Source organism: Typopeltis vanoorti, chromosome 12, assembly GCF_054136105.1.
Source record: "Typopeltis vanoorti isolate ZY-2024b chromosome 12, IOZ_Tvanoo_1.0, whole genome shotgun sequence".
NCBI lineage: Eukaryota > Metazoa > Arthropoda > Arachnida > Uropygi > Thelyphonidae > Typopeltis > Typopeltis vanoorti.
In genome coordinates, this window is record NC_143560.1 from 38,092,169 (window position 1) to 38,111,247 (window position 19,079).

Genomic DNA, 19,079 nt, shown 5'->3' on the forward strand with positions numbered 1-19,079 from the left:
ACCAATATAATACACCATTAGATATCTCATTATACCAAAGTACATAACTTTGCAATTACTAACTTTGAAGTGACAGGTATTTTCACATGCCCACATTTCAAAATATTCAAATCAATCTGCAACTACTGCATATGAGTAACATTCCTATTACATTCTATTCATGAGCATATAGCTGTATGTTGCTTGTCAAATCCTTCCCAATGTCATTAATATATTTAGATTGATTGTACTTTAAATTAATGTTGTAGACTTTTACTTGCAGCATATCAGTAAAATTTTTGGGATTGTTTTTAGCTTGCAGAGTCAGTTTCTGTTCATACTCAGACTTGGCTTTCTGTACAACAGTTGTGACTCTTCTGTCTGCTGCTTATAATTTTCATAACCGACATTATCCTCATGCACATGATATTCCTTCCACGTCATCCTTTTCTACAAATCATTTGTTTGATAAGATTACCATAGGATAATCCGACCCTATTTATTATTTGAACTCTTCGGACACATTCTGATATTGCATTATTTAAGTATTTTTTAAGTGATAAACAACTTATGACCAACTGATACCTCAGTTGGTCATAATTTCCTGCTTTGTAGTTCAGCATATAAACTTTTCTAAAGGGAACATTCATAAACTTTGCCCCTTTCCAAGTTAGTATCGCATGATCACTGTCACCAACTGGAGGCAGAATAGCTATTTATTGAAACACCTCTAACACTATAATCAAATCTAACATTCTTTGACTTTGAGTTCCTTAAGTCACATGCTACTTAACGACGTCATCTTGCAATAGTTCAATAAATTCAGTTTCATTCTTCATATGAGAGTTTACTGCTACTCAGTCAATGTTTGGATAATTAAAGTCTCCCATTATGATTAATCTTTTTACACTCATTGTCTTTATTTGGTGATGCATTTCTTCATCACTAACAACCAGTTAACCAGGTCTGTAACAACACCCCACTAGGTATTTGATCTTGTTAGATTCCACATCACACCAGATAGCTTCAAAACTCACTGCCACATGAAAAACTGTTACTACTACTATTACAATCATAGGTTTCAATGCTATATGGATTCTAGTTAACCAGTATCATTAGCAGCATGACCCTCCTCTCCTATTTTGTCTTTCCTTCCTATAAATACTGTATGCGATACTAGTTTGCATGTCTGATTTTGATTACCAGGTCTCACTAATGCCTACAATCTGAGGTCGCAACATATTGACCAAGGCAACAAATTCTACCCCTTGAGTCATTTTCCAGACATGTATGTCTTAAATTTCTTTACATAATCTTTTAAGACATACATGTCTGGAAAATGACTCAAGGGGTAGAGTTTGTAACCATTTCTTTAACTGCATTCAGATTGAGAAATCACACTCTTCCCACACCTTGTGTGCTCTGGCGTGAACCTGGAGATGAGTCAGAAGGACACATCTGATGTTATGAACTGAATATTCTGTGTATGTGGATTCAATAAAAATGATGAAAATGATAAATAATAATGTTGGATTCAATATCCACTTAATTTGAATAATTCCGTGTATGTATTTATAAGTGCATAAATTTATGAATTAAATACTCGTTAAATTAAAGAAAGATCCATGCACAGATAATCTGCAAAGGGAATAATGGTACTCAGATAATCAAGAGTATACTGTATTCACATTTCAGTTTATTTAATTATGAAAAAAAAATACAAACATTTTACATAGCATTTAAACATCTATGGTATTTATGTTGTAAATATTATACAGAATGTGTAGTATTTATATTTCATTTCATTAGATTCATTTTTAGATTAAGAAAAAAGCATGGTTTAATTTGATCAGTATTTTTTTAGTAAACATAGAAAGAGAAAACAAAACCTCCTCATGGTGATGCTGGAAATCCTTTAACTCTTAAGCAATTTAATTATTCATGTGATTATGCCTTTACATTATATGTTACTATTGAATGTGCTATTAGATGCTTATTTTATCCTTTTTTATTACTCTAGAGAAAAGCTGCAATATATGCTGCATACTTCCTCTTTGTATCGTGTTCAGTTGCTGCTCGGAAAAGCATTAGAACACAATCTCCATCTTGAATGTGCAATTTTATATGGCAAGGTACAGTTATTCTAACTCATATTTTTTAACTACGTTTTTTTTATATCACTTAATTCAGTATATCATTGAATTATGGTATTAAGTAAATAAAGTGAAGCAGATGTGGGAGTGTGCACACACACGTACAAACTAATGGCTACAGTTTTGACACTTCTTAAGCTAGAGTCATCCAGATTTTGAAATATGAAATTAGTATCTATCAACATCCTTGTTCAATAAGATGAGTTGAATGAATAACATCATTTTAGTCCTGACTGTTTACAGTTATTTAGATTTCTGTAAGAGTTCAATCTTATTCACTTGATGCTGAAAGTTTTTCCACTTGGTTATACTATAAATTAAAGATGCCAAATAATTATATTGTTGGTTTAATCCTTTATCCAAGTGTAAGCAAACAAAGTTTGCACATGAAGTAATTTCATGACCGTGCTACTCGTATATAGAAGCTAATGACTTCATGTCACTTGCTTTAGTAGTATCCCATAATGCAGAGCACATATCCTTACAGACATGGATAATGCTTTGCATTATGGGAAGGGTCACTACCCAGACTGGTTTCGACCTAGAGGTCGAGGTCTCATCAGTGGGAGCCAAACCCAGAAGTGATATCAAGGCTGAAGTAATGCAGAAGTCATGTTTCCATATACAAGTAGCATAAAGGTGCTCTACGTTATAAGATATTAAGGCAAGTGACGTGAAGTCATTAGCCTCTATATACGAGTTGCCCAGTCATGAAATTACTTTATGTGCATACTTTGTTTGCTTACACTTGGATAAAGGATTAAACCAAGAATATAATTTTATGGCATCTTTAATTCATAGTATAACCAAGTGGATAAACTTTCAACATCTCTCTCTAATCCAGAATATTGTAGTAATAAGGTGTGACACCTTTTGGCTACTTGTATATGGAAATTGTATTGTATTGAGTAATAATAATAAATATGACTTCTGTGTTACTTCGATCTTGGTATCACTTCTGGGTTTGGCTCCTGCTCGTGCTTTTGTGCAGAATTGGTTGCCACACTCAGATGTGAGTGGCTCTGCTTAGTGGTGGGATTGAGCCTGTCATTGGGCAGAGCCACTGCTGAGGATTCCTTTCCATGGCAGGTTGTGCCTGTCACTGAGTGAACCACCATTGAGTAAACTGATCCTTTGGGTTGCTCTCACTTGCTGAGTTTAGAGTGATATGGAGAATCGCCTGAGTTTTTGGAGACTTCCCTTCACTTACATAGTGAAACCAGTCTGGGTAGTGATCCTTCCCATGTCTATAAGGATATGTGCTCTACTTTATGGGATACTAATGCAGGTGATGTGAAATCATTAGCCTCTATACATGAGTCACCCAGTTGTGAAATTACTTCATGCACAAACTTTGTTTGCTTACACTTGGATAAAGCATTAAACCAAAAATATAATTTTTTGGCATCTTTAATTTATCCATTTTTTATCCATCTGCTTTGTGGTCCTCCTGGTGATATATTTGATGGAAGTTTTTTCACTTGGCTATGCTACCAATTACATATTTGGTTTAATCCTTTATCCAAGTGTAAGCAAACAAAGTTTGCGCCAGAAATATTTTCAGGACTGAGGCAACTCGTAGTAAAGGTGGTATAAGTTCTGATCACTTGCCTTAGTATCCCATAATGCAAAGCACATATTCTTATGGGTATGTAAAATGTTATGTATTATGGAAAGGATCACTACCCATACTGGTTTCGACCTTTATTGAGGTCTCATCAGTGGGAGCTAGACCCAGAGGTGGTGATATGACTTTTGCATTACTCCCTTAGTATCACCATCTCTGGGTCTAGCTCCTACTGACAAGACCTCAATAAAGGTTGAAACCTGTCTAGGTAGTGATCCTTTCCATAATGCATATTGGGGAAAGGTTCACTACCCATTTTACATACCCATAAGAATGTGTGCTTTGCATTATAGGATACTAAGGCAGGTGATCAGAACTTATACCACCTTTACTACGAGTTTCCCCAGTCCTGAAAATATTTCAGGCACAAACTTTGTTTGCTTACACTTGGATAAAGGATTAAACCAAATATGTAATTGGTGATATATTTCTTTCTATTCTTCTGATTTTAAGAATTTGGGTAATCTTTCATTAGGCATTATGTACTCATGTCCATGCCATTGTAACTATTTTTCTTTAATTTTTATTGGAAAATGGAATATGGTATTATAATATCATATTCCATTATATCTATTATTGGAATATGGTAGTATAATTACATTCTGTTTTCTCATTGATTGTCATTTGAGTTTACAGTTGATCCTTGAACAACACAGTGGTTTGGGATGCTGACACCCGCGAATACTTTTTGAATCCCCAAAAACTTAACTACTACCTACCGTTGATTGGAATCCTCACCGATAACATAAACATTCGTTAACGATTAACACATCTTTTCTATGTTATATGTATTATATTTTATATTCTTAATAAAGTAAGCTACAGAAAAAATGTTATTAAGGAAAAGCATAAGGAATTGAAAATACATTTACAATACTAAGTTTTAAAAGAGGTAAACCGTGAGTAGACATATCAGTACACAATAAATGGTGTACCGATATGTCTGGACTTTCTGAACATGCCATCTTCACTAGACACAGAGTTCATTGGAGAAAGACAAGAGTTCTTTACAAAAGTCAGTTTCTCATGGAACGCCTTTATAAAGAAACATGTGAAACTCTACTTCATTCTCCTAACTTAAACAGATCCGACGGCTTACGTCTATCCCCTTTATGGGAGATGGTACTTTACAAATCAGCTAATCTTTCCTAATTTTTTATTGTATTAATTTTTTTTTTTTTTTTTTTTTTTTTTTTTTTTTAGGAAAGTTATTGACCTTTTTAGTTATAACTTACACCAGCTACTTAGGTGGCGCTTTTTGGAATTGTCAGTTAGTGTTCAATTTTGAGCTTAATGTACTGAAGATGCCTGTGACACACAGGCGAAAATTATACTAATAAATAATCTTTCTACGTAAGTTTTTTCCGTTATTTATTGTGTACCGATTTACAATACTGTACTGTATTTATCAATACCATAAGTTTCTCATCTGTTTACAAGATGAGTCTTATGTTTCTCAGTACCTACATCAATATTGTCTTATATGATACAAAACGATGTACATGTTTTACATATTGCTAACACTAGACACCAAAAATGAAAAGATAATGTAAAAAAGAAATTATTCATATTTATTTACAGGTGTAACAATTCATGGTAGGATTCATTTTAGACTTTATGGTAGCCTAGTGCAATCAATTTGATTGCTTTGTGGTAACCTAGCCTATACACTAATGAATGAATCATTATAAAATGTTTATTTATACTAATTACAGTAATTAACTTATGAACAACAGTTAATTTTATGCAGTGCAAATGGCACTGTGTGCAGTCTGTAAATATTTGTGTGTAAGTTTTGATAAAGTTTAACTTTTTATAATAGATTTGTGTATATTTTATGGTAGTAAATGATAAAATAGATTATCATTTACTATCTACATATATTTTATGCATTCATGACACACCTAACTTTTTCTTAATTTTTTTCAATATTTCTAAGATATCCAGTTTATTTCCGAGTTTTTTCAAATTGTCACAAATCTTCAAAAAATTTTCCAATATATTTATTAATAGAGAAGACTGGAAGATCCTGCTCAAGAGAAGACTCAACCCGTCTTAGACGGAAGAGAAGAAGAAGATATTTATTAAAAAAAAAATATAAGCGGACCTGCGCAGTTCAAACCCAAGTTCTTTGAGGATCAACTGTATACTGTTTTTTGTTTCCTCAAAGACTTGTTTCCATAGTTCTTTCCGTAGTCTGTTGATCTTTGTTTCTCGATTTTGCGTAACAACCCAAATACTAACCTTATAAACAAGAGTTTCTTTGTAATTTGTCTGTAATTCTTAAGTGATTAATTTTTTTTAACTTGTTCTGATTCATTTTCTTCCACTTCCAAGTTAAATTCTTTTCTGTTTCTACCTGTTGCTGCTATTTTTTGGTTTTGTTAAAATTCCTTGAAGATCTTTCTGGAAAGATCATCCCAATATACAAGAAAGGAGACAAAAGAGACTGCAGAAATTACAGAGCAATCGATTTACTCTCCCACACCTATAAAATATTCGTAAGAATTATACAAAATAGATTTAAAAAAACACCTATGAAGAACTGATAGGCATAGAACAAGCTGGTTGCTGAGGAAACTATTCAACAATAGATCAGATTTTCACATTGCACCAACTGGCAGAGCTCATCTGGGAAGACCATAAAGAACTATATTGTTTTTTTGTGGACTTGAAACAAGCTTTCGATAGTATCAATAGAGAAATCCTTCTTAAAGTTAACTGGAAAAAGCAATAGATAAATATATAATACAGTTTCTGATAAAATATTACTCTAAGATAAATGCAATAATTAAAAAGGACACACTCACAACAGAACCCATAGAGATCCAAAAAGGAGTAATGCAAGGATACCCATTACCCCCATGCCTATTCACCATATATCTAGACGAAGTTGTAAAGAAGACAATAGACAATGAGCCTGGAATCAATGTCAATGGTTTAAACATAAATAATATCAAATATGCGGATGATCTCGTCCTTATTGCAAGAACCCCAAATGAACTACAGAGGTTGATAAACAAGCTAACTGAAGCCTGTAAAACATATGACATGACAAATATACAAAAGACAAAAGTGATGAAAATAGGGAGGAACAGAACTACCGTCTCAGCCACCCTAAACGGAGAACAAATTGAACAAGTAGACAACTTCATGTATCTTGAATCAACACTAACAGAAACAATAAATGAACTCGAAACATTCAAACACAGAATAGCAATAGAATGGACCACCGTGGGAATATTACAGAAAATCTGAAAAACAAACAAGATATCTAAGCAAGCCAAAATCAAATTATATGAATCAATAATTATATCAACAGTCATCTATGGAGCAGAAGCATGGACAGTTAAGAAAAGAGAGGAGAAAAAACTGCTGGCATTTGAAATGAAATGCTTAAGAAAAATAAATAGAACAATTTGGATAGAAAAGAAAATAAACAGCACAGTCACACAAGAATTATTGTATAAAAAGACAATAATAGAAAAAAATTAGAAAACAACAACTGAAATGGTTTGGCCACACTGTATGCATGGATGAAGACAGGCTTCCTAATTAGCACTTTTCCGACTGAAAAAAGAAGACCCGGAAGACCAAGAATTACCTGGTTGAAATTAATAAAGAACATTTCAGGATGCAGAGCATATCAGGAACTTTTTCGAACAGCAAGGAATAGAGAAGACAGGAAGATCCTGCTCAAGGGAAGACTCAACCTGTGTTAGATGGAAGACAAGAAGAAGAAGAAGAGAAGAAATAAGAAAAAATGTGTGGCCTACAGATGCTAGCAAACAAGAGAAAGAGGAGTAATATGAAAGACCTACAAACTTCTGAAAGGATGATACTGATAAATGGAATATTTTTTATTTTATAGAAGGCAAAAAATGGATAAGAGGGTATTCTTAGAATTTGATAATGAATGTTGTCAAGAAAGGGATGAATAAAGTGCTGTGAGATTGGAATGGCTTACTTTTTGAAGTGGAGTGCAAGTAGTATGAATGAACTTGGGAAAAGGTAAGATACTTGTATGAATGAGTGTAGCCTACCTCGGTGAGTCCTTGACTCCATGGAGATCTTTAATAATACTATATATCTTTATGTTTTATATAATGTAACTTTTCTTCATTTATAGATATTCTACTTTTTCAAGATTCAGGTTAAACATATAATAGGACATCCCTTCATGACTCCTCTCTCTCAACTGGTATTTCATAAGATTCAAGTGCTCCAAATTAAATTATAATAGACTAGAACTTATATTCTTTTAATCCTGTACCCAAGCATGAGCAAAAAAGTTTGCACGTAAAGTATCTTCACAGTTAGGTTAACTTGCATGTAGAGGCTGTTGATCTCATGTCATTTGCTTTAGTATCCCATAAAGCAAAGCAAGCACACTTCCTTTTGGACATATGTGTATGTTTGTTCTTCCTATACATTATGAGAAGGGTAGCTACCCAAACTGGTTGCAATCTTTATTAAAGTCTCCTGAGACTAGAAACTGAAACATACTGAGATTAAATCAATGCACAAGTCATTTTTTCCCATATACAAGTAGTAAAATGGTATATCACCATATTCTTAAAATACTCTGGATCAGAAATAGTTGAAGGAAGAAGCTTTATTTTTGCTTGATTATCAAGTAATTTTAGAACAGACAAGAAATTATATTGTTTTAAAATTAATCCTATATCAGAGTATATGCAAAGAAATTTTTCAAGTGAAGTATCTTAATGAGTAAACTGCGTTTTATATAAAGGCTATTGACTTTACATTTGTTTCATTAATATCCCATAATACAAAGTACACTTCCGTTTCTTGTATATTATAATTTACTGATAACTGATTGAAAAAATCTTCTACAGCTCTCTCTGATATGGAGTATCTTACTTAAGGGAGTGCTTAAAGATCAAAGCTGGATAACTGGGAGGAGACTTTCACATAGCCTTTTAAGGAATGTGGAAAACTTACCAGGACTTCTGACTTAATATCCAATCTTCACCTCCTTGTGGTATACACTATTAGTAAGTATCTACCGGGATACTTACTAATATCTACCTGGGATTTAACAGACCAAATTGTACTCTTATTGAGTTAAATCAGTAGAACCTGATTGTCATACAATTTGATTGAATTTTATGCCACTGGGGTGTTGCTCAGTTAAACAAGCCCTCAGTTGTTTTCATCATGGAACCAGGGTAAACAGCAAAAAAAAAGTCAGCAACTGGAACAAATTCCAACTCAACATTAGCAGAGTTCATTTTGCCATCAACAGTAGCAAGCACCAATGGAAAAGAAATGGAATATCAAAAGAACTGAATAATTAGCAGATCCACATAATAGTATTGCTGCGACAAAGACAAAAACAGGTGAGGTTTTTTGAAAAACAATTATAACATCTTTTATTATTAACACCAACTCCCATGGAGTCAGAAGACTCACTGTTACACACAAGGCTTACTAGACTGTCCTTTAATCCTTTAAATTAATTCAATGTGTCTATATTCACTACACTGTCGGCATTGTATTCCGTCCACTCTTCTTGGAGGAATTTTTCAAGTATTAAAGAAAGCAGTTGACACAAAGTTGGTCCTTATTAGTAGTTTGATAGGAAATGAATCCCACCAGGCATATAAAAATATTTTTTGAAAATTTGGAGGAAAGCATAAGGCTAATTGTAATGGTAAGCTTCTGCTGGATTTCTGTTCAGAACACAAACTAGTTATTACTAACACCATGTTCCAACATAAAGGCATGCACACGTAGTGAAAAGACCTAAAAAAAAAAATAAGAAAGTCTCATCGACTATGTTGCTGTTGATAGCAATATCTTCATGTTTATTCAGAACACAAAAATACAGAGGTTAGAATTGATCACCATTTAGGTTTGAGCAGGATAAAATCGAATATCATATTGAAAATAAAATTATGTATACGAAAGTTATAAAAAAAAGAATCAAACTTGAGCAGCTTTCAGAGAAAAAAATTTAAAAAAGCTGGAAAATAGGAACTAAACCTTGGAGATTCAATGACAGATTCTTAAAAAATATTGATTCAGTCATGGAGGAATGTGGTAAGGTTGTCTGCAAGGATAGAAATATGGGAACACCATGGTGGACACAAGAAGTTAAAGAAGAAGTAAAGGAAACAAAGAAAGTATATTGCGTTTCTGTCAAGTCAGAGCACCTGGTAAAACTAGCTAAACAAACTCATGGGAAGACTTTGGTAAGTACTTGGAAAATAAACATCAAGAGGTGACAGAATATTCTAGAAGCTCTTAAGAAAGATTAGAAATGGAGGAAAGAGTACTTTAAAAGGAATCATAAATGAGAAAGGTGACATGAAAACTGAAGGTAAAGATATTCTAGATGTCTGGAGTAATTACTTTGAATGATTGCTAAATGAAACAAGCATTGACAGCATGGTGGTACAAAGCATTCAAGAGGGATGCAATCTCTCAGGAGTACATATCGATACTTGAAGTAGAAAAAGCTGTCAAATAAACAGAAATATGGAAATGCAGTAGATGATATTTGACCATAAATGCTCAAATATTGAGGTATAAAAATTTTACAGTGGCTGCACTGCATAATTCAAAAGGCCTGCCTGGTTAGAGAGTAGAATTCCAGGATTATTGGAGTAGAGCTCTTATAGTACCCATCTGTAAAAAGTTAAATAAAACTGAAGGTGAGAATTACAAAAGAATTTACCTACTAAGTGTTCGTAGTGAGATTTATGCAGATTTACTGGTTGCAGGTTGTCAGAAAAATGGCAAGAAAAATTGCAGAAGGAAAGTTTGGAGAAAAACAAGCTATGTTCAGGATATATATATATATATAGAGAGAGAGAGAGAGAGAGATTGTTAGGATCAGATTTTCACTTTAAGATAAATAGTTGAGAAATCATGGGAATATAACTAGGATCCGTATTTAAGTTTTGTATATCTGAAAAAGGCATAATGACAAGGTGCCAAGAGAAAAGCTTTTCAAAATGCTACAGTTATATGGTATAAATGGGGCATTATATTGAGCAGTACATATTCTGCATTTTAATTGTAAGTCAGCAGTTAGAATAGAAAGAAATACAGGAAGATTGTTCAATATAAAATCAAGTGTAAGATAAGGGTGCTCGCCATCTTCACTTTTATTCATGATCTATTCGGATCATATTATGAAATAAAGTGTCATTAAACCCAATAAAAAAAATTTGGAGATGTTTCTCAGCTTTTTTTTTTCATGTAGATAGCATTATACCTCCTGATTAAATCAGCGCTGCAGTATTTTCTAAATTGAATAACTGCTACAATAAATTTGGTATGAAATCAGCAATAAAAGGACAGTCTATGAAAATAGGTAGAAATATTGAAAACACCAACTGCATCCTGAATGGAGAACCTGTAGAACAAGTAAAACATTTCTGCTATTTAGTTATTAATAATCATTTTTATTGAAGATGACAAATTAAATTTGGAAATAGACAGCAGAGTTGGCAATGCTAGTATGGTAGAAAGACAACTGAATAAATTAATACCAAATAAGAGAAAAATTAATAAAAAAAACACTAAACTAGATGTATACAAGACAGTGTTCAAACTAATTTTAACTTATGGATCTGAGATCTGGATTAGAAATAAAAACACTTGAGCAAAAACTGGAGACCACAGAGAGAGTTCTTAGAAAAATTAGGTTAGTGAATAGATGGCATCAGCAACAGAATCATATTGAAATAAGGATATTAAGAAGGAAACTTGACATTGTTAGAATTCAGGAATGTGTTAGCAGAGCTAATCTCAAGTAGTATGATTGTTCAAACAGAATAGGAGAGAGGAAAGTTTAGCAAAACAATCTTCTAACCTTGTACCTGCCAGGATGGCTGGTAAAAGGCCTAGAATAAGACTCAGATCTAGGTGGATTGATGAAGTAAGAAGTGTCTTGTCTTAAGCTTTTCATGAACCATTGAGGTTCTTTGGCTGAGGAGTTCATAACCATGACCATCTTGAGGATAAAGTGGTTTGCTCTATGCCTCCCAGTATGTCTGTAACCATGTGTGTTGATGGGACCGGTTTGCCTGTTTTGAGAAATGAAAAACCTGAAGAAAAAGCCCTCCACCTCGATATGAGACCGGTTAACTCACCTTTAGTCAAAGATGTCAAATAACGGTTCCTCACATCATGGATGGGAATCGAACCCAGGTCTTTCCAATCAAAGGGCTTCATCTATACTGACTGAGCTATGGAGGCTCAAGAAGTGCCTTAAAAGACTGAAATATCAGATAATAAGTCCTGATAGATAACAGATTAATTTGGAGTAAAATAGTTGATAGGAAGTTAGTAATGATGTAACATTTTCATTTAGTGCTAACACAATATCTTATACCTCCCCCTGAAGGTACCTATCAGAAATTTGATGATGATGATATTCCATTTCACTTCTTGTACCAGGACGTCCTCTTAAACGATTCAACGATGACTTCTAAGGCCGGAACAGGCCATGCTAGGCCTAAATCCTTGATACGCATGATGATGACTTCTTGTATATAGGAAATATATGACTACTGAATTTATTTAACCTTAGCATATTTCTTGGTCTAGCTCCCACTTAGGAGACCTCAATAAAAGTCGAAACCAGTTTGTGTATCCATAATGTATAACAGTAACATGTCTGTAAGGAAGTGTGCTTTGTATTATGAGATATTAAAGTACTTAGTGATATGAAGTTAGTAGACTATATACAAGTTAGCCTGGTCATGAAGATTTTTCATAGACAAACTTTGTTTATGCTTAGGTATGGTATTAAAAACAAGAATATAATTTCTTGTCTATTACAATTTACTTGATAACCAAGCAAAAAAAAACCCTACAATTACTGCATATTATATTATTGTAGTGGTATTTTTTATAGTACTAGAGTATGATACGGAGTATTTTTTTTCTCTTCTTTGCTTTAATATGTCATGTAGTTTATTTCTACTTATTGAATTGAGCGCTTGCTTAAAGTCTATAAAATAGTGATAAAGACTTCATTTTTTCCCTGCATTAGTTCCAATAATTGTAATAGATTAGGCTGCATTTGTTGAGGTCACCATCTTCTAAATCCCATTTGTTCTCCTAAATGTTACTCATGAGTAACATTCTGCTTTGTATAATTCTTATAAATAATTTGTAAGTATTACTTAATATTGTTATTAGGCTATACTTCGACAGCTTGATTGGCTGAGTAGGTAACATACCTGCTTTTCGAATAGTAGGCTGGTTGTGTGTGTGTGTCAATCTCACTGTGTTCATGGATGCGATTGTCTTCATGTCGTAGATGAATTTTGTTGCCTGCTGATTGCTGCCGACTTATTTGAGGTCCGAAGTGAATCGAAAAAAAATAAATAAAAAGGATGGATAAAGAAAAAGTCTTTAGCCTGCCCACAGTAAAATTTTTTGTGAGCAGTAGACACATGACACAATCCTATGGAAATTATTCTTTCTATTTTCTAGTCATTAGGGATTTCTACAGATGTTAAGGTTTAGTGTAATAATTATAATATATGATGCTTTGCTGTTTCTTTTTCATATATCCTCAATATTTCATCTTTACTTGAGGCTTGTTTTCATTTGTCTGATAACTGTCCTTAATATGTCATTTTGTAATTTTCAGAGTTAGCTTTTTAAAAAGTTCATAGAAAATAGCCCAAATTTTAGATATATCTTTGACCCTTTCAACAGTAAGATAAAAATACATATTTCATACACACAGGCAGATTTTTTTTACTCCCACAAAAAAAAAAAAAAAAAAAAAAAAAAAAAAAGTGATTCAATGAATTTGTAGCTTCAAAAGTAGCTAAAATCAATCCAGATGCATAATTGTACCAAAAATTGCTAACTCTGATCAGCCACCTACAGTACTGTGTGTGGTTGGCCCAGTAATTTTTTCTGTGCCTCACCCTTCTTATTCCCATCATTAAAGCCGAAAACAAATACAATTTCCTAAAATTTGGATTTTAAAGTAAAATCAAAGTTCAGGAAATTGTTAATATACCCACAAGTTTTTATTTTTTTTATTTTTTTTTTTTTAAAGGCTTGAAATAATCACTCTCATTGACTCTTAACTGACACTTTTTATCACTGAATGACATTTACTTTCTTCAAAACGGAGGAGGTACAAGACAGTTGGTGATCAGATCCATGAAGTGCATATTTAAATGCGTGGATAGGCTTATGTGTTCGTCAGACATGTTGTAATAGATTTAACAGTATTGATATGAACACAGATGGATATGAAAATAACTATTTATTAACTTAAAAGCTAATATTTTGCTGGTATTATATCCAGCATCTTCAGAGCACACAACACAGTTTGTTACAAATGCAAGACGACCATAATCCAGTGTAACAGTGGGGCCTAGTATAAGTAATTGCAGTGTGCAACACAAGACTAAAGGATAGGAAGAACTGTGGGCATCCACCTAAGTGAACACAAAAAAAATGTATCCAACACTTTCCCTATGGCAAGTCGGGTCCGGCAGACCGTGCGTTAGATACCCCAGCACACTGGATCAATTGGAAAAAAACAAAAGTAATGCACAGAAGCTTCTACAAGTCAGAGAGGTTGTTCCTGGAATCAACAGAAGCCTTAAAACGTACTCCAAACCTTAACAAGTATGGCTGTATAAATCTACCAAAGATTTGGGAGACAATTATCCTAAGACCAAATTAATATTTATTACTTTTATTTTATTTTATGTTTTCAAATTTTCTAAGACTATTATTTGGGCTACTATTTCAAAACTTTGAACTATTTTTATTTTTTTTAACCTAGATGGCGCCCTATTAGGACTTTAGTCTTTTGTTGCACGCTGCAATTACTTATACTAGCCCCACTGTTACACCGGATTGTGGTTGTCTTGCATTTGTAACAAACTTTGTGTTGTGTGTTCTGAAGATGCTGGATGTAATACCAGTGAAATATTAACTTTTAAGTTAATAAATAGTTATTTTCTTATCCATCTGTGTTCATATCAATACCGTTAAATCTATTACAACATGAAGAGCATAAGGTGCAGGCTAGAAAGGTGACAAGCATGGTAAAGAAAGAAAAAATGGTGCAGTATGAGGGGAGATTGGCTGGTCAGGCCAAGGTTAACTCAAGGGAATTTTTCCTCTATATGGCAAGCAAGAGGAAGAATAATTATGGCAGACTAACATTGGTGGATAGTCATGGCAGCAGACTAACAACTGCAAAAGATATAGTGGAATTATTGAACGAGCACTTTATCAGCGTATATCATACTGCTGTAAATGATCTGGTGCAATATATATATATATATAGAAGAGAGGCAAGTATTAGGAGAATTGGAAGTGAAAGAAACAGAGGTGTATCAGGTGTTGGTTGGGTTAGATGTGAATAAGTCTGTGGGAATGGATGACATATCACCATGTATGCTTAAGGAATGTGCACCACAGTTGTTTATGCCCTTGACCTGGTTATTTAAAGAAAGTCTTGCAGTAGGTAGGGTTCCTAAGGAGTGGAAAGAAGGCAAAATAGTATCACTCCACAAGCACGGTTTTAAGACAGAAGTCTCCAACTATAGGCCAATCTGTATAACTGCAGTTGTGGTCAAGGTGTTGGAGAGAATGGTATGGAATAGAATTTAAAACAGAATTGGGTTGATGGACATGACATTCTTTATGATGGTCCTCATGGATTTGTAAAGGGTAGGTCCTGTTTCAGTAATTTACTTGCATTTTATGATAAGGTAACGAGTGTGTTAGATAAGGGAGAATCATATACAGTGATATTCTTAGACTTTGCAAAAGCATTTGATAGATTACCACATGAAAAGTTGGTGTAGAGGCTGCAGAGGATGGGAATAGACAGAACAAGCACTTTATTGGTTAGATGGATCAGAAATTGGCTCTCTGTATGATGAGCAGTGTCTCAATAAAAAGGGTAACTAGTGGTGTGCCCCAAGGTTCTGTTCTTGGATCCAAGCTGTTTAACTTATTTATAAATGATATACCATATGGACTGACTGGGGATCTTTAGTTATTTGCTGATGATGCTGAATTCCTTCAGGAAGATTTGAATAGACTTTTTACTTGGACAAAAGAGTGGGGTTGTAGTTTTAATATCAATAAGTGCAAGGTATTGCATTTTGGAGTGCAGAAATATAAAGCTGTGTACTGTATATCAATGGTGCCTTACTGCAGGAAGTAGATGTTATTAGAGATTTGGGAGTGATGGTTGACAGTTTAGAGGGCATATTGCTGAAGTTTAGAGGGCATATTGCTAGTGGTGCTTAGGTTGCACATCATAGTGCTGCTATGATAAAAAGTACTCTATCATAGCATGCAAGGATTAGGAAGTGGTTGTGCCACTGTATAAGGCTGGTCAGACCACACTTGGACTACTGTGCTCAGATCTGGTCACCTGGTTTTCAATGTGATGTGGAGACATTGGAGAGGGTCCAGAGACAAGTGACTAAGACAATATCAGTTGTTTGGAATGCTGGCTATGGAGAGAACGAGAGGTTTAAGAGATGTGAATTGCAGAGTTTGGTGGATAGGAGGAAGAGAGGTGATATGATAGACGTTTAAGTTAGTGAGAGGATTTTATCAGATTAATCCAGAAGGGATTATAAAAAGAGTAGAAGGTGAGAGGGGGAAGAACCAGAGGTCATTCCTGATAGTTATGCAAAAGTGTGGTAAAGAAGGGTGTAAGGAGTAGATTTTTTACATGGAGAATGGTCAGTGAATGAAATGCATTAACAGAATGTATTATTAATGCAAGGAGTGTTAAGGACTTCAAGATTCTATATGATAAATATGTTGCCAGTTGAATGAACCTCTCATGATGAGGCCTGTCGACTCCATGGAAGACGTAATAAAATAAATAATAAAATCAAATTTTTGTTCCTCAAAAATACTTTTATTCAGGTTGATTTAGTCCGTCCTTGTTTTCTTTGGTTGAGAAACCTCACTGATATTTTCAGTGTTAGAAAACATTTAGCACATTCATCTAAATCACTGCTGATTGCATCTTATGAGAATTTTTTCCTCTGAATCTGAACAATCATAATTGGATTCAGATCCAGTCAAAATATGATCAGTTTCCACAGCACTAGAGACTGTATGATTTCAGCAGGTGGCCATCTTGACTCAGAGTGTTGTTTGCTGTGAACCTTTTGTGGCATACAGATACATGAAAAAGAAGGAAAAAAAATTTGAGAAGGTTGCTATTAGATGGCAACACCAGAAGATGTTGCCATCTTTTAGCAATCTGTACATCTTTACTACAGTAGTTAAAAGTTATGCGTATCCCCCCCCCCACACACACAGGATAATTAGAATTAAAGTATTTCTGTTTAAGACCTTGTGGAGCGCTGTCTGCTATCCAAATGCTGTAAAACTTTGCAGGAATACATTGGGCATCATGCGGAAGCAATATCTGAGAAGAAAAAAAAGTAATTCCAAAATTTACCACCAGGGCATTGTAAATGCTAAATGCATGGAATATGTATATCACACAGCTAATCAGACACCAGAAGGGTTTAAAAAAGACATGGGATTTTTCTGTTCATTCTGGTTGTTAATACTGTTCACAGTGATTGCACTAACCTTGCCCCAACATGCTTTGTTTGTGAAGCTTTACTGCCTAAACAATTGCAATGCTGTTGCTGCACTCTGCAATTTTCTTCACCTGAACCATTGTCAATGAGGTCCACTGTCTCCATGTACTCTGCAATGAATGATTAGTTATTTTGAAGAAATGGGATCATTGGGAATTAGACCTGGCAGAGGTCTCAAACCAGTTACTTTTCAACAAATGAATGAAGTTGTTACTGCCGTTGTGGATCAGGCCATGAATAACAACATTGGTTCCTGCAGTGCACGTGCTGTATCAAGGCCCATGCACAACTTACACAACTATGTGAAAAATTCTATGAAAGATTCTGCATTTCTGCTCATTCAAGATAACTTGAATACATTGGTCATCTAAGACACAGGAGTTGTGCCTGCTGGACTTTGACAGTTGAGTGAAATGACTTTAACATTCCTTGCTCAAGTGGGGTTGGATGCTACATGGCCGTGGATGATACTGTGGGGAAACGAGGTTCACATTCATCTAAATGGAGCTGTGAACACCTATATTTGCTGGGTATGAGCTATGCAAAATCCACATGCAATCCAACAGATTCCTTTGTATTCACCCAAAGTTACTGTGTGGTATGGGTTTACATCTTCATTTCTCATTCTACAGTTCTTCTTTGAGGACATTTGCCAGTCAAATCCTGTGACCTGCTCAGTTACTGCCAAGAGATATCACGATATGATAAACAGTTTTGTTGCGCCACAGCTACAGCAGCACCTATGCATGAATTCAGTCATTTTGATGAAGGATATGGTCATTTGTTAGACAGACATCAGAATAATCTTGCATAATCTAGATACCAAAAAAGAAAGACTTTTGTCCTGATAATATCTTCCCAGTTGCAGTTTTAAAGGTCCTGGAAATAACATCCATTTTGTATCCTTTGTTACACTTTTTTAAATTTAGTTCACATTTATCCTGCAGCATGAAAGGAAGCTTATATATAGCATATTCCAAAAATAGAAAGAAGAAAAAAAAAAAGAGAGATAAAAGTCTGCCATTAAAGTATGAACCCATTGCCCTCACTTCAGTCCTATGTAAAATAAGGGTATCAATATTCAACCTCTTCATTACCTGGAAGCCCACCAGTTCCTTAATGAGCATCAGTATATATTTTGACATTCTAGATTTATACCAGATTTCCTAGCCAAGATTGGATCTGGTCTGGTATCAAAGCCTGACCAGCAAATTGCTATCCTGTCTATCTTCTCTCATTTTGCAGTTGGATATTCAGTTTTTTTCTATAGTCAATTGCTGCATGTCATTGTGCATAACTCTCCTCTGTCTCTTTATCCTTCTCCGTGGATGCAGAAACGTCTCAGGACTCTGTTCCATTACCTGCTCTCTTTTATTTGATACATAAATGATCACCTCTCAGTAACAAGATCCTAATTTTGCCAATAATAGTATACACCATTCTTGCACTTATTGCAAATCTTACAATGCACAAACATCCAATCAGGACCTTCAGAAATTAGGATAATCTAGTCATCTTCAATGCTACCAAACATAGCTCCTGTCTCATTTTATTATTATTATTATTATTATTCAGGACCTCCATGGAAGCCCACCCTAGAAAACAGTCTATCATATCACTCCTTGAACTCATTCAACGTCCATGCTCTCACCACTCTCTCATAAATGCATTCCACAGTTCAACCATCCTCCATGCAAAGAAACTACTCCTTAC

At 34.4% G+C, this 19,079-nt stretch overlaps 1 protein-coding gene across 1 annotated transcript in view; it reads left to right on the forward strand.

Moving 5' to 3' along the window:
• The window catches only part of LOC150100709 (transforming growth factor-beta receptor-associated protein 1-like), a 407,043-nt gene that overhangs the window by 253,287 nt on the left and 134,677 nt on the right, over window positions 1–19,079 (forward strand). The window contains exon 18 of the mRNA XM_090401548.1: window positions 2,000–2,111. Coding sequence (XP_090257674.1) covers window positions 2,000–2,111 — 112 coding nt within the window. The remainder of the gene's footprint in view (window positions 1–1,999; window positions 2,112–19,079) is intronic.